Raw genomic sequence first — 23,514 nt, forward strand, 5'->3', positions numbered from 1 at the left:
TCCCAAAGTGCTGGGATTACAGGCATGAGCCACCACCCCTGGCCCATAAGTTAGTATAGATTTTAACATTTAGATTTTATACTGTCTTCTTGGTAGAACTTAATTCATAATAGAGAAATAAATGTCTTTGTATTTATCACAGATCTCCAGGGAAATTAGTTTGACCACCTTTTTAATTGTTTTTCTCTCCCTAAAGAGAAAACGTTCTCCTCATTCTCTCTCTCTTTTTTTTTTTTTTTTTTGAGACGGAGTCTCGCTCTGTCGCCCAGGCTGGAGTGCAGTGGCGTGATCTCGGCTCACTGCAAGCTCCACCTCCCGGGTTCATGCCATTCTCCTGCCTCAGCCTTCCGAGTAGCTGGGACTACAGGCGCCCGCCACCACGCCCGGCTAATTTTTTTGTATTTTTAGTAGAGACAGGGTTTCACCGTGTTAGCCAGAATGGTCTTGATCTCCTGACCTCGTGATCCGCCCGCCTCGGCCTCCCAAAGTGCTGGGATTACAGGCGTGAGCCATCCTCATTCTCTTAATTGGCTGTGTAGAAGCTTTGCTCAGTCGTTTGACTCCGGGCATAGTAGACATCAAAATATGTAATTTTAAAACTTTATTTTTCCCCCCACATTAACTCATTATTCAGACTGAGTGCCCAGATGCAATCTAAGACTAGAACAGAGATTTTTCTAGGAGGCCTGTCTTACCCCAGTCTCAGGTGGGGCATTGCGAACATTTGGTAGGGTCAGAAAGAAATGTCATTGGCGCCAGAGTGGTGCCGCTGGCCGACGTTACGGCGTGGTTTGGAGCCCGTGCCACTGTGCTGCCGCTTGGGCCCCTTCCTGGGGTTGGTCAGGTGCTGCGGGGATCCCACCCTGCAAGCGGGGGTCTGCAGGTTTCACAGCTGCTGCCTGCCTTCCGCAGCTGGACCCCAAAAGCTTTCTGGGTGAGGAAATCAGTGGGAGACCAGGACCCAGCGCATGCCCCTCACAGGTGGGTACAGCTCCTGAGAGGTCAGCCCCTGATGATATCCGGAAAGGCAGAGATCATGAATGACACAAAGGGTTTCAAAGAGAGAACATCGGCCACAGTGGCTCACGCCTGTAATCCCAGCACTTTGGGGGGCCGAGGCAGGTGGATCACCTGAGGTCAGGAGTTTGAGACCTGCCTGGCCAACATGATAAAACCCCGTCTCTACTAAAAATACAAAAAATTAGCCAGGCTTAGTGATGAGCATCTGTACTCTCAGCTGCTCGGGAGGCTGGGGCAGGAGAATCGCTTAAAGCCGCGAAGTGGAGGTTGCAGTGAGCCAAGATTGTGCCATTGCACTCCAGCCCAGGGAACAAGAGCGAAAATCTGTCTCAAAAAAACAAAAAAAAGAGAGAGAACATCACATCCCTAAAGAGAGAGCAGAGAGTATAGTGTATGAACAAAATAAGAACAGAGTATAAATTTTAAGAAAAAGAATATATGCACATGTACCCTAAAACCTAAAGTATAATAATAAAAAAAAAAGAATAGAAAACAAAAAGTCTTGGAAAATAAAAGCTAAAGTAGAAAGTTGAGTACAAGAGGCAGAAGATGAAGTAGAGGAAATCTGATAAAAAGAAAAGAAAACCTCGGAGAGAAGATCTGGTGGTCAGAGTGGCTCTGGAGCCACACCCCAGGTGTTGGACTGTGCTCTGGAGCCTGAGGCGCACCTGCTATGGGAATCAGACCTCTGTTGGTTTTGCAGCAGGAAGCTCCACAAGGGGAACGGTTGGAAGTGGGAGTTGACATCACTCAGAAATGGGATGGTGAGGGACAGAAGCAGCCTCCCTTTTCAGTGTGTCAGAGGAAGAACTGGAAGGGAGAAATAAAGCCTGCACTTCACCTTGGCTCTTTCACCCCCACCGGCTGGGTGCCAGTGATTTTAGCCAGAATCTCAGCAGCTGGGAGAAAAGGCGCTTGGGGGAGCCTAGAGCTGCTTCTCAGCCCTGTGCCTGACTCTCCCCTGAAGATGCCACTGCTCCCTGGTTTTAGAGGAGACACAGGCAGTCCCAGCACAGTGGCCCATGGGGACCAGCAGCTCTCTCAGTTGGCCTGGGGACCACCTGCCCAGCTAAAGGCCTCGGAGGTTGGGAGCCATAGGCCAGCCCTTGCCCTGAACCTCCAGTGCTCTTCTGTCAGGAGAGCTTTCCTCACACAGACAGCAAGTTCACTTAAAAAAAAAATCAACCACCACCACGTATTTTAAATGCAGAATTATACTGTGCAGATGACCCCCAGTGCGTGCAAATGGCCAGCACTTGAAGGCCCCTGGAAGGTATACAAGGCAGATGGCCTTCCGGAGATGTCTCCTCGGCCTGTCTTCCCAGAGTGTACTGGCGTTGGTGGTCCTGGGGTGGCCCCTGGAAAAACACCCCTGTTTTGTAGGGAATTCCTGGCAGCCAGGTCCTGTTTAGCCTGGACTCTGGTCGTTGCATTCCTGCTAACTCAGTCCATAGAACACTTGTTGTGGCATGTCTCGGCTCCTCCTTACTCTCTTTTGTGTCTTCCCAGCCTGTCTCAGGCCACTTGGGACATTTTTTATGCGTATGTGAAATTATGGTTATTTGCCTTAAACATTTTCCTATGTAATCGTTTCTCCATTTCTCTGTGAATTGCCCTGCCTTCCATTCCCAAACCAAAAAAGTCAAGCCCAAATGATGAGATTTTGGGGGAGAAGAACCAGTTTGTTCCAGCCTAAATAAAGTAGTCTCATTATCCTTGTCTTTAATCCATTTCTTCCCGGCAGCCAGGTATAGAGCTTGTTACAGAACCTCCCTGAGCATCTCTTCATACATTTGTCCTGTATGCGTTACTTCAAGTCTTCCTTGTCATAAAACTGGTCATCTTTTATTTACATGGATGACTCACAGAAGGGAGTGGAGGCCGGAAGCCGTGGTGAAAGGTTTGTGAGGTCAAGTGAGCACCTCTGAGCGCCCTGGTCATGGGGAGGGCAGGGCAGGGGCTGGGTCTGCTTCTGCTTCCAGGAGTGTTGGTCTTGATTTCCCCTCCCTCCCTCCCTCTTTCCCTCCCTCCCTCCCTCTTTCCCTCCCTCCCTCTTTCCCTCCATCCTTCCATCCTCTCATCCTTCCATCCTCTCATCCTTCCAACTGTCCCGCTCTCTTTCTGCCTTTCACTCTTTTTTCATGAGAAAGGAATGCAGAAAAACTGGTGGACGTGGGAGAGTCTATTAGATGTCCCCAAAAGTGCTGTTAATAGACGTGCTCTTGGCCAGAAGCCTCGCATCCCATGTGGAGCGGCTCATTGAGAACCCACCTGCGGCGTCAGGTGCAGTGTCAGCATGCCCTCTGCATGTAGCCTTCAGAGTTGCAGATACCTGCCTTTCTTTCCAACACTGGTAGAGTCTGTTGGGAAGTGAACGTAATATATATAACGTATGAAGAAGAATTTGTTACTCTGAAGCAAATTTAATTGAGATGTATTTAAATATGTATAGTAGACACTTCCAAGAAAAGAGGATTTTTATTAGTGAAAATAATATATTCAGCAGATGGGCCAGGTGCGGTGGCTCACGCCTATAATCCCAACACTTTGGGAGGCTGAGGTGAGTGGATTGCTTGAGCTCACAAGTTCAAGACCAGCCTGGCCAACATAGCAAAACCCTGTCTCTACTAAAAATGCAAAAAGCTAGCTGGGCATGGTAGCGCACGCCTGTAATCCCAGCTACTTGGGAGGCTGAGGTATGAGAATCGCTTGAACCCAGGGAGTCAGAGGTTGCAGTGAGCTGAGATTGTGTCACTGCCCTCCAGCCTGGGTGACAGAGTGAGACTCTGTCTCTCTCTCTCTATATATATATATATTCAGCAGATGTTTTCCTTTTGATTTTTTTCTTTCAGACTTAAAGATTTTGTGTCAAAGCTGCTAAAGTAATGTGAGACCAAAGTTGTTTTTGAATTCTGATGTGCTGAAACAGTTGGTGAGGCGGTGAGTGGATTCTTAGGTTATTGCAGCGTGTGACGTGAGCACAGGTGCTGTCACTCGTGATGTCACTGTGCTGTCAGCTGCCTCTTCTGTAACAAGAGGAGCACAGTCTCTACCCCACCACACTGGCTGGCCTGAGGGTCAATTGTGACAGTTTATACATGGCAGGTACTGTGTCTGCCATTTATAACTGGTGGCTGTTTTATTTCTGGGTCCCAGCAAAAACATCCTTTAAATCGCTGTTATCTGTAGTTGGGATAGGAGGGCTTTTTGTAACTTTAAAGTCCATTTCAGTTGACTTCTTTATGTGAATCTCACTGAGGTATGTCACAGGTATTCAGTAAAGCTCCCAAACCAAGGGGTGCAACTCAGTGGATTGTTCCAAACTGCACACTCACAGCAGCACCCAGATAAGCCCCCTTGGGGCTCCCCCATCACTCCCTCCCCAGAGGTCACCACCCCTCACCCCCCCCACAGTGCTATGCAGAACTTTCCACAGTGACAGAATGTTCTAGATCTGCACTGTTCAATACGGTAGCCCCAGCCACATGTGGCTCATGAGCACTCAAAATGTGGCTGGCGCAACAAAAGAACCAAATTCTTCATTTTATGTAATTTACGTGAATTTGAGTTTGAATAGCCCTCTGTGGCTAGGGGTTACCGTGTTAGACAGTGAGGCTCTGAAAGCATAAATCAGCTTTGCCTGTTTTAAAATACTATATATATGGAATCATATTACATGTGCATTCTTTTAAAAGTTTTCTTTTTAAATAATGTTTCAAATAATTTCAAACCTAAAAAATTTCAGTCTTATACAAGGGTTGCAAGAATGGTACACAAAGCACCTGTATACCTTTAATCAGATTCACGTATTGTTAGTATTTTGGCTCCTATTATATACCTCCCCCTCCCTCTCCACATGTGTACACACATGCACAGATTCTTCCTCACCCATCTAAGAATAAGCTGCGTGTACCACAAGCATTTACCACTAAATTCCTACTTACACTGCTCATACCTAATCATCCCTCTTTACTTAGATTTTTTTCAGCTGACCCAGGAGCGTCTCTCACAGTATTTTCTTCCTTCCAGTGCAGAATCCAGTCCAGGATCGCATGTTGCATTTATTGTCATCTCTTCTTTAATCTCTTTTAATTAGGATAGTTCCTCATCCTTTCTCTGTTGCGACATTGGCAGGTTGGGAGAACATTGATGTGTTTGGAGAATACAGTGTCCCTTGCTTTTTCAGTAGAAGCCTTCTCAGTTTGGTTTGATCTGATGTTTCCTCCTGATAGATTGAGATGATGTGTTGCTTCCTCTTGGAATGTGTGTGTATAGCTATATTGTGTCCTTCTCAGGGTGTCATGTCCACAGGTGTACAATATCCATCAGCCTCTCAGTGGTGATAAATCCATCACCCAGTTAAGATTTTGTTAGATTTTTCTGCTATATAGTTTTTTCCCTGTGGGAAGATACTTTTAAGACCATGCAAATATCCTCTTCCTCTTTAAAATTTCCTCCAGAGATTTAGTATCCATTAACGATTTTTGCCTGGACCAGTCTTTGCATGGTTGCAGATTGACTCACAAACTCCAGACCCACCACGCTGACCAGTCGTCATCTGGCTTTCTGCTCTAAGGAAGCAACTCCTTTCTCCCTGTGTACTGGTCTGTTTCTGATCAGTGTGGATACATGGATCCTTTTTTTCTCCCAGTGGTTTTTAATTCACTATCTTACTTACTTTTGTGCTGAAATTGGCCCATATTTGGCATTCTAGCTGACTCCTGTGTTTGCGCTGTGCCTCATCACTTTTTGAGGATGCCCTTAGTTTCTGACTCATCCTGTACCTTCTCTGTCCCCACTCCGTTGTTTCTCAGAAGAGCTCAAGGCCCTTTAGTGGGGAGCGGCTTTGAAGACCAAGTTCTGGGTACTGGGCATGCGCATCACTATGGGGTTGCCTGCTTCTAGGCCCCTCGGCGCGCGGAGGTAGTAACAGAAGTATATGCACATTCATGGACACACGCGTCTACCTGTGCATACTCGGGAAGCATGAGTTAACTTCCTGGCTTCCTCCCTTTCCAGATTTCTGTCTTCCTCCTACTGAAACTGTGACTCCCAGCACCGTTAGTCCATGGGCTCACTTGCTCGGTCCCGTGATGTGTCTAAAATAGCTTTAGAATTGCTCTGCCCATGACACCACAGAAACAAACCTGCCGAAAAGAGTTCTGGGTTTGTTTGCGGTTTTCCCCCATCTCATTGGGACCGCACCCCTCACCTGCAGTAATTCAAGTTCTGTGTTCATAAGTCACTTGGATTTGTTTTGTTTTGTTTTAACCCCATCTCCCCCTTCAGTGTTGTTATTTATTTGAAATACAGTTGGATTGATTGGTTTGAATCAGTTTTCCATTTTAGACTTCCCTTCCGCCTTTGTTGATTGAGTTTTATTCTTTGAGTACGTAGGACGTTAGCATGCTTCCAAAACACCAAAACTGCATGAAGTTATACTCAGAGAAGCGTCGCGCCTTCCTTATCCTGCCCACCTCCGCTGGCAACCCGGGATCTGTAGCCAGTCTGCTGTCTTCTGCTGTTGTCCATGCAGACATTTTCTTGTTTCTCCTTTGTTAAGCAAAAGCAAAAGGTGGTACGCTAAATGTCTGCTTTGCATCTTTAAAAACTTTAGTGATGTATCCTATAAATCATTCCATATCAACTCATGGAGCTCTTCATTCTTTTTTTTTTTTTTTTTTGAAATGGAGTTTCGCTCTTGTTGCCCAGGCTGGAGCACAGTGGTGCGATCAGCCCAGCTAATTTTGTATTTTTAACAGAGACGGGGTTTCTCCATGTTGGTCAGGCTGGTCTCGAACTCCCAACCTCAGGCAATCCTCCCACCTCAGCCTCCCAAAGTGCTGGGATTACAGGCGTGAGCCATCGCACCCAGCTTGCTCTTCATTCTTTTTTATGTTTGTATAATACTGCAAACTACCATAGGTAACTACCGTAGTTTTCAACTACTCTCCTAAGAGTGGAAATTTAGATAGTTTCCAATATTTTGCAATTATAAATGTAGAAATAAATACCCTTGTGCAAGGTGGTTTTTGTTTTGGTGATGTGCCTTTAGGGTGACTCTCTAGAAGTGGGGTTGCTGGATCAAGAGAGAAATAAAATACATACGTAGGTTTATTTGATGTTGTAAGTTTCCCTCCATAGAGATTACCGATTTGTGTTCCCACCCGCAGTGGATGAAAGTGCCTGTTTCCTTGCAGCTTTGCCAACCGTGTATTTTCAGACTTCTGTATTTTTGCCCTCTGATGGGTGAGAGATGGTACACAATTGTAGTTTTCTTTTTCACCTTTCTCATGATGTTGACCATCATGTTTGTATTTTTGTGTGCATGCCTATGTGAGTTTTTTCATGGGTTTTACCCTTTTCTTAAGGATTTCTGGCTTTTCTCCCCCAATTCTTAAGGAAGTATTTGCCTTTTATCTGTAATATATATTACAAATATTTTTCCCCAATTTGCCATTTGTTTTTTGATGTGATTCATTGTGGTTTTTTGCCACACAGATTTTTAAACATTTTATATGTAATCGAATGAGAAATCCCTTATTACCCCCAGAAAAAGAAAACCCATGTGTTTGTTTTTTTTTTTGTGGTGGGGGGGTTGTTTTGTTTTGTTTTTTAGTATCTTTACTTTTTCATTCATATGGTTTCATCTGTTCCATGTGGATCTTGGGTCCATTTCAGGTTTATTCTTATATATGGCACGAGGAAGGGTTCTAATTTTATCTTTAAATGGTTCTCCAGTTGTCACAACACCGACTTATTTAAGTCTATCTTTGCCCCAGTGATTTGTATTATCTTTGTCCTGTACTTGATTTTTTATGTAGTTGGTTTGTTTCGAGACATTCTACTCTATTCCATTTTCTCTCTGCCTGTGCACACACGAGCACCACACTGCTTTAATTAGGGAGGCTGTGTAGTGGGTTTTGAAGTCATCTGGGCCTGATCCCCCCCATCACAGCTCACTTCAGGGCTTTTCTGGCTTTTCTTTTCATATGAACATCAATATCAACTTGGCTGGCTTCAAAAAAGAGGACATTGATATTTTCTTTTTTTTTAATCTTATGGGCCCTCTCATTCTAGATTCAGGTTTTTTTTTTTTTTTTTTTTTTAATTTCTGGAAAGTTCTCTTGGATTGTAGTCAAATGTTAGTCATGTTTTGTTTTGATTTCTTTCCGGGACTCCAGTTATGCATCTGTTGGGCCTTCTTTGTCTGTCTCCCACTTTAGTCTCTGGCTGCTTCCTATCTGACTGCTTTTCCTTCTTTCTTTACCTCATTTTATTCTTCTAGATCTTTTCTTCCCTTTCTTCAATTTTTCATTAGATTTTTGTTTCAATTTGTTCTTGTTTGGACCTCTTATAATTTCATTTCTGATAAGATTTTATCTGTTTCTTCTGTTTCTTCCTTGAGTTAAATCAGCTCTTCTTTTCTGCATGCTTTTGTCTAGTGCGTGCGTGCGTGTGTGCATGTATGTGTTTGTTTTTGTGTTTTGAGACGGTCTTGCTGTGTCGCCCAGGCCGGAGTTCAGTGGCGCAATCACAGCTCACTACAGCCTCTGCCTCCCAAGGTTCAAGCGATTCTCTTGCCTCAGCCTCCCAAAGTGCTGGGATTATAGTTTGTGAGCCACTGCACCTGGCTCTCTGTGTGTGTGTGTGTGTGTGTGTGTGTGTGTGTGTGTAATTGTGGGATTTTGTTTTGTTTTTCATATTCCTGAATGTTTATTTGAGGATATTTTATTTCAGTTTGGAGTGTTACATGCTAGAGTTTCTTTTGCTTTGTGTTTTTGTTTCTGGTTTTGTGTTTTGTTTCTGGTTTTGAGGTAAGAATTATCATCTGCCCATGTTTGTGTGAGATTGATTCATGTGGCTGGGGTAGTTGGTACCCATCTGTTTTCATTGGGGTGTGGTGTCTATCACACGAGTATAGCCCAGTTTACTTACCCATTCTCTTGGAGGCAGAGATTTAGATTGTTTCTGCCTTTTGGCTGTTACAAGTGGTGCCACTGGGAACATGCTTGTACTTATCTTTTGCTGAATGTCTTTGTTTTTAAAGTTGGTTTGCATTCATACTGTTGAGTCACGTAAGCTTATTGTGCCAGAAGAAAGCATTCATGCTCTGAGGTGCCCTGCACCTGCACATGTGTTTGAGAGCACACAGAAAGTAGTTTAGAAACAGGCATTAGTGGGACAGACCTGTGTTTATGTTCCTGCTCCAGCACACGCTGCTCTGTAATTGTGGGCAGTTGGCTCAGCTTCTGTGTCTTCATCTATAAAGTGCAGTTTTGGGGGGTATGGGGTGGATTGCAGCAGTCTTCCCCCAGATCGCCACCTGCCTCCTGGACCTCGTCTGGCCACTGCCATCTCTCTGTGTGGCAGCCCCCAGCCAGCTCCCTCCACGTGTGTCCGTCTGTCCCTTTGTCCCATTCCTGTTTTCTGTGGTACTCAGCACAGAGCTTGCACCGTGTGAGCCTGCCTGAGACAGCAGTGCCTATTTGTGTTTGTAAGACCTCAGCTCGTGTGCAGGCTTCATGAAGGCAGGGGCAGCGTTGTCACGTGCATAGGTGGGTGGGCTGGAGAGCAGTGCCTGGCACCAAGGAGATGCTCAGGAGGGGCTCGTTAGCTGGGTGGGCAGACGAGTAGGAATCGTCACAGGGCCTCGCCAGGGTAACTGGGGACTAAACGAGGGGCAGTGATGTGACTTCAGCTGCCACCATGCTAGCTGAATGTCACAGGCATTTGTACTGGATGGTGACAGCTGTTCACAAGAGGATATTAGCATTTCTTCATCTGATCACCACCGTTTAAGGGCTTTGACCTACCTAATGTGTTGCACGGAGATGGTTAATTTGTGTATTTATTTTACTAACAGAGACATTAAACCTGACAATGTCCTTTTGGACGTGAATGGTCATATCCGCCTGGCTGACTTTGGATCATGTTTGAAGATGAATGATGATGGAACTGTAGGTATTTTTGTTGGAGATTTTCCATTTGGTTTTGGGTTTGGCATATAGTTAGAAGGGAAGTTTTCAATTTGAGGTACAATTAAGAAACCAAGTATATTAATTCAGAAAATGAATCAATTTTGGAGATAGTTGAAATTTTCTGTTTGGGGAGTTTTGTTTCCTAAATAAAAATTAAGTTGGAAAGCATCTTTATTGCTTTTTATGTTTACAAAAGTAATAATGTGTGCCTTCCAGATGGGAGTTGTCAGCTTTCTTCAATCCCAAGGTGGCTAAAAGCATGCCAGCCCTGTAGCAGATCGAGGGCGCTCTCTGCTTCTTCCTTCAAGTGCCCTGTCCAGGCTGGTCGGGTGGGCAGGCAGTAACCATGTAACTGTACTTTCTCACTTGTGTTGGGGCAGGTAACTTCCTGCTAGAGGCTTCCTCTCTATGGGTGTTGTAGACCTAGAAATAGAGTCCTAGGTGCTCAGTGTTACGGGGCCAGCTGACACTCGCGCCAGCAGGGGAGAACAGGAGGTTGCCCCCAGATCGGCTATCACCAGGAGACTCAGGCTCAGGCCACAGGCCCCCGTGGTCTCCACCCCACAGTCAGACCAGCATCATGGCTGAGTAGCCTGATGGGGGCAGTCCCAGCTCTGCTCACACCCTGTTGGCAGCTGCTTCCAGCAAACTGCTTCCACTGCGTCTGTGGCCACTGTTGCAGTTTTGTTCTTAACATGTTCCGAGTCTTCTTTAAAACCTACACGTATCATAAGGTCTAACATAAAATACTTTTCCAAAATACAGCAATCCCTTTCTTTCCTACTGGCAGATTTTCAAGCCGTAGTGGAAGAACCCATGTAACTGGCTTCAGCTGACAATGTTTTATGAGGAGTAAAGCAGTTTGCTCATTTTCATTCCACAAAGCCAGTCTCTTGTTTTTAAAAGTCTTGACCACATATTGATTAATTGGTAGGTGGGTGCTGTCCTCCACTCCAGTCTTCAGTCACTAGAACAGGTCTGAACCAGAACATGGGTTACCCTCCACACCTCCACACCACCCCGTCATGGTATAACCAGAGCATGGGTTACCCTCCTCACCTCCACACCACCCCGTCATGGTATAACCAGAGCATGGGTTACTCTCCTCACCTCCACTGCACCCCATCACAGTAGTTGCTCATCGTGAGTCACCGCCCAGCACCCCAGTGGTCCCGCTGTCTGTAGGAGCTCCTGTGGGCTGGCCACGCACTCGTGCAGGGAAGTGATGGAGGCAGAGTTCTCGGCTGATCCATTCAGCCTGAGCAGTTCCCACACCACTGGCTCCGGGGTGCTGCTTGGACCCTGTGTCTCTCTAACCAGAGGCGACCCTCGGGAGAGCCTGGCCTTCCCCAGACAGGCCTGTGGTTGTCTCCAGTTCCTGCCAGAGCCTCGGTCTTAGAGACTTAGCCCGGCGGGATGGCCCTGTACTCTCCATCGCACTCTGGATGGATGATTCTTCAGCTTCGCCAGGCTCCTCCTGCTTGCTCTGAGGTGGCCCATGCCCTCGCAGCTTTCTGCAGAGGTGTCGCTGTACTCTGGCACCTGCCTGCTGATGTAGACAGCAGGGGAGCTGTTTTCTCCTTCGGGGGGTGTGTGGGGTAGGAGCGGTCTTAGCCTCCTGGTTCCCTGTCCAGGGAATGCCTGAGCACCCGGCTAATGCCTGGACCAACTTCCGCATGTTCCCATGAGGAAGACCACAGGGTGGGCTGCAGGTGAGCAGCCTTAGCACCCCCAGAAGCTTATTAGAAATGCAGCCTCTTGGGCCCCACCGGAGTCTCTAATCTAACAAGAGACCCTACACAAGAGTCCCTGCGTGCTGCACATGAAAGAAAGGCTGGCCCATGCACGCGTGGCCCCCGCACCACACTGGGAGCAGCGACAGAGAGTGGGAAATGCCAGCCCTGGGGGATTGGAGAGGCACTGTTTGGGGCTGTGGCTGGTATTTGGGTATTGACAGACCATGTGTACAAGAGTTTCATGTATTCTGGGAGCCGCATAATGTTTAGTGCTTCAAGAGAATATTTATTTGCATTGAATTTTGCATTATCGAGGTTTTTAAATTCTGTTTTGTTTCATTAGAGACAGGGTTGGGGACCATGTTGCCCGTGTTGGCCTTGAGCTCCTGGGCTCAAGCGGTTCTCCTGCCTCAGCCTCCCAAGGAGCTGAGGCTACAGGCTCGAGGCACTGTACTCAGCTTGAATTACTGGGTTTAAAAAACACGATCACTCATCAGTTTTATTCTATGATTATTTCATTTTCTGCCTCTGCTATAAATTTTAGAGAAAGTAGTTGGAAATACGCAATTGGAGATGCCCCCTAGGGTTTCCTTCAGCACCTCCTTCTCCCCTAAGGTGCAGTCCTCCGTGGCCGTGGGCACCCCTGACTACATCTCGCCGGAGATCCTGCAGGCGATGGAGGACGGCATGGGCAAATACGGGCCTGAGTGTGACTGGTGGTCTCTGGGTGTCTGCATGTATGAGATGCTCTATGGAGAAACGCCGTTTTATGCGGAGTCACTCGTGGAGACCTACGGGAAGATCATGAACCATGAAGTAAGATGTTGCGTTTTTGTTTTTTTTTTTTTTGGTACCTGGCTCAGGCCTAAAGTACAGAGAGCATAACTAGTGCAGGAAGATCTGTTAGGAAGTGACACAAGTAGTTCAGGAAGAGGTGACGGGGTTTGGACCAAACTGGGGACAGGCGGACTGGAGTAGACATGGGAGAGGGCGTCCGGAGGCGGGGTCGGCACCAGGAGATGTGGGCGCCAGAGGAAGGGGAAGGAGGTTCTGAGGGTGACCCCCGTCTCCACTCTCAGGGAAAGGATGCTGGCCTGCTCCAAGCTGGCTTCCTGGAGGGGAGGCAGGCTTCTGTAGACAGGCGTGTCATCTGCGTAGGCGCGTGGAGTGAGGCGCCCGGGGGTGGCCAGTGGGGAGGTCCAGGTGGGCCCTTTGACCTGTGGCTCTAGATTCACTGGTTAGGTGCCAACTTTGATTCTCAAGTCCGTTCCCCAGAAATCAGTCCCTGTAAATGATCACGTGTCTCCAGATGGTGGAGCCCTGCATCCTCCCCATCCTGTTTCCTCTTTTCCTTCTTCCCTTTCCAAACTGTTCACTTTCTCACTTCCATGTCACCTCTCTCCACCTCCTTTGTTTTCCTTTTTATCATTTTCTCTTCTGTCTGATATTTTTTATTTCTCTTTAAAAATTTTCCTTAGCCATGTGTCTTTCTTTTTTGAGATGGAGTCTCACTCTGTCGCCCAGACCGGAGTGCAGTGGCGCAGTCTCGGCTCACTGCAACCTCCGCCTCCTGGGTTCAAGCGATTCTCCTGCCTGTCTTTTTTTCTTTTTTTTTGAGACGGAGTTTCGCTCTTTTCGCCCAGGCTGGAGTGCAATGGCGCAATCTCAGCTATGCCTCCCAGGTTCAAGCGATTCTCCTGCCTCAGTTTCCTGAGTAGCTGGGATTATAGGTGCCTGCCACCACACCTGGCTAATTTTTTTGTATTTTTAGTAGAGACAGGGTTTCACCATGTTAGCAAAGCTGGTCTCGAACTCCTGACTTAAGGCAATCCACCCACCTTGGCCTCCCAAAGTGCTGGGATTACAGGCGTGAGCCATCGCGCCTGGTCAGTTATGTGTCTTTCTAATGCCGATTTCACCCTCTCTACCAACATGCTCATAGCATTTCCCTCCCCGCTGTCTTCTGTGCACACGCGCAGATCCCAGAATGATCCTGATTCAGTGCTGGCCTGTCCTCCAGCCAGTGTCTCCCACAGTTTGCTCTCATAGGGAGCAGATTAACACTAAAGTGGTAACTGGTTTTCCATTTAACTCCAAATCCAAGCAAAAGTTACAGTTGTAAAAAATGTTTTTCCCAAAGTAGAAGCATATTTTTATTTCTAAATTAATATATACCCCCTGTAAAAACTTCAGACAATGCAAAAATGCATATTGTAGATAATGAAAATCGTCTCATCCACTTCTTAGTGACAAATTCTGTTAAAGTAGCAATTGGGACTTCGTTATTACTAAGAGCCTGCCAGCAGTCACTGAGTTCTGACCACCTGTGGGCTCTTGGGTCAGGCACTCCGTGAAGCAGGTGACATTGTTCTTCCTTTCTGTAGATGACAGAGGTGGTGGCTCAGCTCTCAGCCCACTCTACCGTGAGGGTGTGTGGCCTTGGCAGACCTAAGCACGTGTGTGCGTGCATGCATGTGTGTGTTTAGATACGTGGCATCATGTTACATATCAACGATTTTTTGTCATTACATCTTTGGTGTCTTTCTATATCAGTACACAGACATGTTCCTTTTTCTTTGTGTCCCATCTTTTTTGTTTTGAGATGGAATCTTGCTCTTGTCACCCAGGCTGGAGTGCAGTGGCGCGATCTTGGCTCACTGCAACTTGCACCTCCCGAGTTTAAGCGATTCTCCTGCCTCAGCCTCCCAAGTAGCTGGGATTACAGGCCGCCACCATGCCCGGTCATTTTTGTATTTTTAGTAGAGACGGGGTTTCACCTTGTTGGTCAGGATGGTCTGGAACTCCTGATCTCAGGTGATCTGCCCACCTCGGCCTCCCAAAATGCTGGGATTACAGGCGTGAGTCACTGTGCCCTAGCCGGTATCTTTTTTAACGAGTCTCTTTTTTGATGGGCATGTAGGTAATTTGCAGTTTTCTTGGTCAAAATACAGTGCAGTCCTGAGCATGCCATGTTTTCTCTTAGCAACTGCTTTTTTAGTGTGAGTTTCCAGAAGCGGAGCCGTCGTGACGCTCGCACTGTGCATTCTGACAGGGCTGCGCCTGTCCCTCTTCCCGCACACGGCGTGTTTCCCACATTCCTTGCCACCTCCATAGGTAAAAATGTGTCATTTACATGCAATGTGGTCACAAGTCTACAATGAGTAAAACCAGAAGGACCTCTGGTTTTCTTGTTTGCCTTTTGGGAATGGAAATTTATTAGCTTTGGATTGCATTTAGTTCCCATGAAATAAAAAGTGACCTGCTTTGAAGCTACCATTTCTACTTTGTTTCCTGTAATGTCCGTACACCTTAGACTCTGAATGCGTCCACCTGTCCACCAGTGTTTTTCCACCCGCTGCAGGAGCGATTCCAGTTCCCGTCCCATGTCACAGATGTGTCTGAAGAAGCGAAGGACCTCATCCAGAGACTGATCTGCAGTAGAGAGCGCCGGCTGGGGCAGAATGGAATAGAGGATTTCAAAAAGCATGCGTTTTTTGAAGGTCTAAATTGGGAAAATATACGAAACCTAGAAGCACCTTATATTCCCGACGTGAGCAGTCCCTCTGACACATCCAACTTCGACGTGGATGACGACGTGCTGAGAAACACGGTGAGTGGGAAAGCACCGTCCTCAGGGTTGCTGGCTGTGGGTCTGACATGCAGTGCTGTGTTGATGGCGTTGCTTATCAAGTCAGTAGTACACCATAAAGCTGTGAAATTTGGCACCTAAGACACAGCGTGCTTTTTATTCCAGCCTTCAGCTGGATCCTTAATATTCCTTTAAAAAATGATGGATAACTCAACTTGAGTAAAATTCAGTTAAACAGCTCTTTTGTTTTGGAACTCAACAGAAATACTTTTGCTTTTATTTTCACAGTACTTGATACTTTTTGTTTTTGAGACAGAGTCTTGCTGTGTCGCCAGGCTGGAGTACAGTGGTGCAATGTCAGCTCACTGCAACCTCTGACTCCCTGGTTCAAGCCATTCTCCTGCCTCAGCCTCCCAAGTAGCTGGGACTACAGGCATGCGCCACCATGCCCAGCTAATTTTTGTATTTATAGTAGAGACGGGGTTTCACCATGTTGGCCAGGATAGTCTCGATCTCCTGACCACGTCATCTGCCCATCTCTGCCTCCTAAAGTGCTGGGATTACAGGTGTGAGCCACCGCACCCGGCCTACTTGATGCTTTTCAAAGTAGTGTCACATACATCATTGTATTAGAGCTTCACTGCAACCCTGTCACCACATTTTAGGTTTTTTAGGTTGAAAGACGCCAAGACATGGGCTTAGCCTACAGTCTCATAGGCAGTGTGGCGGCCTTTCAGTTCCTGGTCTTTTCCCTACATATGAGAGCACGTTAAATCTTTCTAACATTACAGCGCTTTGTGTCTGCGTTGATGTTTCTTTATACAGCAAGAGTTCAGAACAAAGGTGATGATAACAGATTTTGAGTCTCTGCACTGATATTTAAGATCAGGATTTTCTGAGTTGGGTTCCGGCTGTGGGACTTGTCTGGTGTTCCAGTCGGCTCTGACAGGGCCTCTTTGATGCACTAGCCAGTACCTTTGGTCCTGGAGAATTTTGCTCATATCTCGTAAAATTATTTTGTTCTCATCAAACCCATACATGTGTGACTTCGTTTGGGGATAGACAAACTGAGATGTAACCAAATAAAAGGAAAATCTTCTTTGTTGCTTATTAATTTAGAGAGTTTCTTACACTGAAGCATCATCATTCACTCTGTATGTTTCATCCCCAGGACCTCTCGAAATGAATGACCATGAACCTGGGGAAACTCCTAGTAGTTTAATGGGAGGAGCAGAGGTTCTTAGAAACGATGAAGTACCCCTTGTAGGGTCATGGAAAAGTTGTATCTGGGCCAGGCGTGGTGATTCACCCCTGTAGTCCCAGCACTTTGGGAGGCTGAGGTGGGCGGATCACCTGAGGTCAGGATTTTGAGACCAGCCTGGCCAACCTGGTGAAACCCCACCTCTACTAAAAATATAGAAATTAGCTGGGCATGATAGCGGGTGCCTGTAACCCAGCTACTTGGGAGGCCGAGGCAGGAGAATCGCTTGAACCCAAGAGGTGGAGGTTGCAGTGCCTGAGAATACGCCACTGCACTCCGGCCTGGGTGACAGAGTGAGACTCCATCTCAAAAAAAAAAAAAAAAAAAAAAAAGGAGAAAAGTTAAATCTCTTTGCACCGAATACTTGCTTTGATGGCTTCACATTCGAAATAAGGGCTGAACTTCAGACCACATGGAGGAAAGGCCGGGAAAAGTATTGTCGTTGCTCAAAGAATTGTTTTCCTGGACTGTAACTCCAGACTCCAACTCCTTCCACGCTGAAGTTTCCCAGATAACGAACTTTGCTTATAGTTTTTATTTTTTGAGACTGGTCTCATTCTGTCACCCAGGCTGGAGTACAGTGTTACAACAGCTCACTGCAACCTCAGCCTCCCGTGTTCAATCAAGTCTCGTGCCTCGGCCTCTCGAGTAGCTGGGATTACAGGCGCACACCGCCACATCTAGCTAATTTTTGTATTTTTAGTAGAGACGGGGTTTCGCCATGTTGGCCTAGGCTGGTCTCGAACTCCTGGTCTCAAGCAATCCACCCGCCTCAGCCTTCCAAATCGCTGGGACTACAGGCATGAGCCACTGTGCCTGGCCCCTGGTTATAGTTTTTAATAAAGAAAGATCCTCAGAATGAAAAATAGAGTTATAATAAACTTATCTAAAATAGTCTACCTTTGGGTTCCTTTTTGCCTTGGGGCCCCTTGTCTTAGGTCAAGAACCTGACAGTCCCCAGGCTCTGTCCCGTGTCCTCAGAGGGGCCATACCTCTTCACACTGTTGGACTCAGCACACAGTTGTGTTAAGCAGTGAATTCTGTAGCTTTAAGAAGTCTTTGAAAATCACTAACCTGGTAACGGCCTGTGCCATTGTCATCATCAAAATCAGTGCGTGTATCCTGTGAGCTTTATTGTATATACAGCGTATGGGGCCAGGCTTGAGAAAGACAGATCTGCCATACTCCGCTCCCCTGCAGAGGACACCATGGAATCCGCATTCTCAAAGGCCACATGTTCTGCCCAGTGCCTCCTGTCACTGTGACTGTAACCATCTTTCCTCTTTTTACCTGTTTGTTTGAATGTAGATTTCATTTGTGTTGTATATGTTCTTATGCAGGAAATATTACCTCCTGGTTCTCACACAGGCTTTTCTGGATTACATTTGCCATTCATTGGTTTTACATTCACAACAGAAAGGTATGTCTGGATTTATCATTCCCCAGGGAGACCCTTCCCTTGTGGTAGATGAACAGTCAGACACCACACTCTGTCCCCGGGGGCGGGCTAGTGGGTGGGGTGTGCGCTGGGAGGCCATCACTTAAGGGAGATGGAGATGGGTTTTTGTTCTTAAAACATGCACACCTGATGACTACAGGTGATACCATAGCAAGGTTGCAGGCTTTTTCTCTACAGATATCCAGGTCGTAAAGAATTCAGGTTTCATGGCCTTTGTTGTATGTTCTTCTTTTTACAACCCTTTAAAAATATTAAAACCATTCACGCTCATGATGGTGCAAAAACAGGCCACGGGCAGGATTTCTCCCAGAGGCCGTAGTTTGCCGACCCCTGACCAATAGGCCGCCAGCATTGGCAGGGTTAGCCCTGATCCAGTCGGTGGCGTTGCCACGCGCACTCAGCTGAGAGCCGGCTTCCATCAGAGCACTCTGCTGGCTTTTGTAAGGAGTGTGTACGTGGGTCCCTGTCCCAAATGGGCCTCTTTGCAAAGTTGTGTCACCTGAGATGGTCCACCTCGATTTTAAAAGGAAACTGGGGCCAAGAGGAGAGGGGTCAGGAAGAAAGGGAGGTGAAATGAGACCATGGAAGCTCCCACTGTGCCACAGAATCTTAATTCCCAGCGTGTTCTGGCGGCTGGTACACAGTTGAAAATGTCTTGGGAGGGAGATATCCCCACGCTTTTTTTTTTTTTTTTTTTTTTTTGAGACGGAGTCTCGCTCTGTTGCCCAGGCTGGAGTGCAGAGGCACGATCTCAGCTTACTGCAACCTCTGCCTCCCGAGTTCAAGCGATTCCCCTGCCGCAGCCTCCTGAGTAGCCAGGACTACAGGTGCCCGCCACCATGCCCGACTAATTTTTTTTATTTTAGTAGAGATGGGGTTTCACCATATTGGCCAGATGGTCTCGATCTCCTGACCTCGTGATCTCCCCGCCTCGGCCTCCCAAAGTGTCAGGATTACAGGCGTGAGCCACCGCACCCGGCCGATATCCCCATACTTCTGCTCGAGCTTGGAGGAAATCTCTTTTGGTTTGAGAGGCCAGGGTTAAACAGCCCATAAGCCAAAGTGACAGCTGCTGTCTTCCAGCCCACAGGAGGCTTTCTGGGTGGGCACATTGATTTACCAGCCCCCAGGGCAGAGGTTCTTGACCTTTCTAGTACATCTCAGCCCACTACGTGCTTGTCACATTTGCAGGTCCCAGGCCCATGGCTGTAGTTTGGCCAGATAGGCCTAGAGCTCTCCTCTTGACAGACCCTGCAGGGCTGGAGCAGCCCAGCACCCTCAGAGCACCTGTGGAGAAACACTGACCAGGCCTTCTCTAAAGGGGGCTGGGTGCATTTATGGGACTCAACATAGGAGCTCAAAACTTTCCTGACTTCACTGTCACATAAAGAGCTAAGCAGAACTAAGTAACTCCTAAAGCAGCCCAATAATTAAGCTACTAAATGAGAGCCATCCCAGGCTTCAGCCTGTGCTTCGGCTGTGTGTGTCATTGAGTGGTCTGGTCCTTGGTAGGGGGCTTAGTGTGCTGGTCAGTGCTAGAATTGGTGGCTTAGCCTGCAGGGGAAGAAGGGTTGAAAGAGCTGTCCTGGATTGCTCGGCCAGTTGGTGGCCGAACCAGGAAGCTCTCAATGGTCCGTGGGTACCGCTGACCTCCAGACAAGAGCTGGGGCTGCCCCCTAAGCCTTGCTTTATGCAAAATCCATGCCTTCTGGTTTTGCATTTATAGTTAAGTGTGAGGGATGATTTAGAAATGCCATTTCCCCTCCTTTGCAGAGGTGCTTTCTTTGACCAGCGGTGGGGAGTGCCCTTGTCAGCGTCTCCTTGACCATCCGGTCACTTGTCTAACTTTGGCTCCATAAACAATAAAGTCTTTTCTCAGGTGTTTTTGTTTGCCAATTTAAAAAGACTATCTTTCACCCCAGGAAGTTTGAAAATGCTAATGAATCGCTAAATGTTCAGTAGATCAAAAAAACCTGTTGCTTGGTTTCCCAGCTGTTTTTCTGATCGAGGCTCTCTGAAGAGCATAATGCAGTCCAACACATTAACCAAAGATGAGGATGTGCAGCGGGACCTGGAGCACAGCCTGCAGATGGAAGCTTACGAGAGGAGGATTCGGAGGCTGGAGCAGGAGAAGCTGGAGCTGAGCAGGAAGCTGCAAGGTGAGGGCGGCGCCGGCTCCGGGGCCAGGCGGGGGCGCTGCGGCCAGGCTGCACCTCACGCTGTCTCTCCGTCCCTCAGAATCCACCCAGACCGTGCAGTCCCTCCACGGCTCATCTCGGGCCCTCAGCAATTCAAACCGAGATAAAGAAATCAAAAAGCTAAATGAAGAAATCGAACGCTTGAAGAATAAAATAGCAGGTATGTGTTTAAAAGTATGACTTAGTCTCTATTTTTGGTCATTACTGTCTTTTTTTTTTTTTTTTTTTTTTTTTTTTCTGAGACGGAGTCTCGCTCTGTTGCCCAGGCTGGAGTGCAGTGGCGCAATCTCGGCTCACTGCAAGCTCCACCTCCTGGGTTCACGCCATTCTCCTGCCTCAGCCTCTCCGAGTAGCTGGGACTACAGGCGCCCGCCACCACGCCCGGCTAATTTTTTGTATATTTAGTAGAGACGGGGTTTCAGCGTGGTCTCGATCTCCTGACCTCGTGATCCGCCCGCCTCGGCCTCCCAAAGTGCTGGGATTACAAGCGTGAGCCACTGCGCCCGGCCTCATTACTGTCTTAAAAGGGAATTTCAGAGTCCTTTTCATAAGGTGGGAAAGCAGAAAAAAAGCTTAGGCTTTAGCAAGCTTATTTAGAGTTCTCAAATTTTGGTCAATTCTTTTTTTTTTAGACGGAGTTTCACTTTTGTCGCCCAGGCTGGAGTGCAGTGGTGCGATCTCAGCTCACTGCAACCTCCATCTCCCGGGTTCAAGCGATTCTCTTGCCTCAGCCTCCCAAGTAGCTGAGATTACAGGCATGTGCCACCACGCCCGGCTAATTTTGTATTTTTAGTAGAGACCGGGTTTCACCATGTTGGCCAGTCTGGTCTCGAACTCTTGACCTCGGGTGATCTGCCTGCCTTGACCTCCCAAAGTGCTGGAATTACAAGCATGAGCCACTGCGCCCAGCCCCAACTGGCTTAGTTCTAATTATATTATTTCATAGTCACCAGCTAGAATCAGTTCCTGATATTTTATCTGTACATTCTTTGGCTATTTTCTGCTTCTCTGTTACAGTTTTCCTCTTTGTGGCTTTCAGACAGTTGTAGAGCTGCTTTCCTCCTAAAGCTTAATCAGTGACTCTGCCTGCTCCTCGGTGTTGTAGGTGCTAGACCTGCCGTCACCACTTTCTTTTGGTGGTTCCTAGGTTATCAAAGTTCCCTAAAGGCTCCAATCAGTGTTTTCTTTCTTTCTTTTTTTTTTTTTTTGAGATGGAGTCTCGCTCTGTCTCCCAGGCTGGAGTGCAGTGGCGCCATCTCGGCTCACTGCAAGCTCTGCCTCCTGGGTTCACGCCGTTCTTCTGCCTCAGCCTCCCAAGTAGCTGAGACTACAGCCTCCCAAGTAGCCCCCCACCACACCTGGCTAATTTTTTGTATTTTTACAAAATAGAGATGGGGTTTCACCGTGTTAGCCAGGATGGTCTCAATCTCCTGACCTCGTGATCCACCCGCCTCAGCCTCCCGAAGTGCTGGGATTACAGGCGTGAGCCACTGCGCCCAGCCTGGCTCTAATCACTTTTAAGCCTTAACCTCACACAGGTTGGCTCCGCAGTTGACCTTCACCTCCAGAGCACACTTTGAATCACTCACTTTCTCTGCATTTCCTATCGGGAACCCCACTGTCCTGATCCAAAAACGGACGTCTTTGATTGAGTCACTTACTGACTAAAACCTTTCTTGCACATTGAGAAAGGACAAGGGCCAGGCACTGTGCTGGGTGACACAGGTTAGAGGGACTGAGCAGACGAGTGTGTGTGCCACCAAGGGCTCCCAGTCCTCAGGGGAGATCGCTGTCAGATCAAACTCTAGGGAGCCTGTTCAGCACAGGCGTGCAGGTAGCTGTGCCCATGACACTGTGTGTGTGTGTGTGTGTGTGTGTGTAAGTAAAAAAACCTCTGAATGAAAAAGTGTTGTGAATTATTAAATAATTTCCTATCAGTAAGTCAGCTAACATAAAGTTTACATATAGTCACTGCACATAAAGGAACACAGTTTATTTCCTATTTTGTCCAGATTCAAACAGGCTGGAGCGACAGCTTGAGGACACGGTGGCACTTCGCCAAGAGCGTGAGGACTCCACGCAGCGGCTGCGGGGGCTGGAGAAGCAGCACCGCGTGGTCCGGCAGGAGAAGGAGGAGCTGCACAAGGTAGGTGGCTGGGTTCAGGGTGAGAAAGGCTTACGGGACTTCGCAGAGTTCTGTAAGGTCACGTTCATGCAGACGATGGGAGACCTCTTGGGACTCCTGCCCATGGGCTGTCCCTGCTGCATGCAGGACACCAGGGCCAAGCCTGGCCCCGGGGCCCCTGCCATGCCTGTCTGCTGCACAGCCCCCGCGTTGGCTGGCAGAACTTGGCTCCCAGTGGCAGGTGCCTTCTACCCCCTCGTTCCCAGCGGGTATCCACCTCGCAATCAGCCTCTCCAGTCTCCAGTTCAGACCACAGAGAAAGCAGCACCCCACTGTGTTCTAAAGCGACGAAAGCTGTCCATAGGGCATGGTGGCCGTGGCAACACACGCTGTGTCCCGAGCCAGGCCCTCCCCTTCTCTCCACCAGGCCTCTGCTCTTAGAAGGGGCCCCTTAGTAATGACAGGGAACTGCAGCAGAGACCCTGTGTTAAAATCTGGGTGATTTCCCCCCATAATTCCTTTATAAATTTCATTTTTAGTAATACATGGGAAACTTATGCTCAGGTGTCAGCATGTTAGTAACAATTATATACATGTTTTCTAAAATGCATTCATTGATACATGTTATCCTTGAACCTGTAGTTTGTGATCTGTTCTCTAAAATGTGCCAGGTATCAAACCCAAATTGTTTCTTAAGATAATCTGTGGGTCATCCACTGAGTGATTTGTCTAGAAGTGCAGTGTGGGGCGTGTGGTATCTCATTGCTTGACAGGGTCATAGTACCTCCCAGCGGGCCCAGAGAGGCCTGGGGAGGCCTCCCCTTCACGTGTGGGAGCTGCCCTGCCAGCTTGCTCGGGGTCTTGTCACTTCCATCTCAGACCAGCAGGTGTGACAGTGACTGAACTGCCAGATAGTCTACCAGATTGGCTGCAGGGAGGTCAGGATCATCAGTGTGGTGAGTGCAGAGTGACAGCCAGTATCCACACATCAGTCTCCAGTGAAGGGCAGGCTGTCCAGCGATTGTTTTTATACAGTTCTTCACTGTGACTTCACCTTCAGCACTTTGTGTCTATGTGTTCTTTTTGATTTTGCTTATGTTTAAGTAGATTGAGTGCCCAAATGCTTCATTCAGCTTTGCGGCTGT

The 23,514-nt window shown here is 47.6% G+C and overlaps 1 protein-coding gene across 3 annotated transcripts in view; it reads left to right on the forward strand.

The window, feature by feature from the left end:
- CDC42BPB (CDC42 binding protein kinase beta) overlaps positions 1-23,514 on the forward strand; it is a 132,184-nt gene that overhangs the window by 63,095 nt on the left and 45,575 nt on the right. For all 3 annotated transcript variants that reach the window (XR_004252812.3, XM_032180540.2, XM_032180541.2), the window contains exons 6-12: positions 9,887-9,980; positions 12,353-12,553; positions 15,099-15,347; positions 17,928-18,007; positions 20,039-20,205; positions 20,285-20,404; positions 22,257-22,390. Coding sequence is in view for 2 of the 3 variants with exons in the window: in XM_032180540.2 (XP_032036431.1) it covers positions 9,887-9,980; positions 12,353-12,553; positions 15,099-15,347; positions 17,928-18,007; positions 20,039-20,205; positions 20,285-20,404; positions 22,257-22,390 (1,045 nt within the window). In the remaining variant the exon portion in view is untranslated. The remainder of the gene's footprint in view (positions 1-9,886; positions 9,981-12,352; positions 12,554-15,098; positions 15,348-17,927; positions 18,008-20,038; positions 20,206-20,284; positions 20,405-22,256; positions 22,391-23,514) is intronic.

The sequence above is a fragment of the Hylobates moloch genome, unplaced genomic scaffold (genome assembly GCF_009828535.3).
Source record: "Hylobates moloch isolate HMO894 unplaced genomic scaffold, HMol_V3 SCAFFOLD_16, whole genome shotgun sequence".
Lineage (NCBI taxonomy): Eukaryota > Metazoa > Chordata > Mammalia > Primates > Hylobatidae > Hylobates > Hylobates moloch.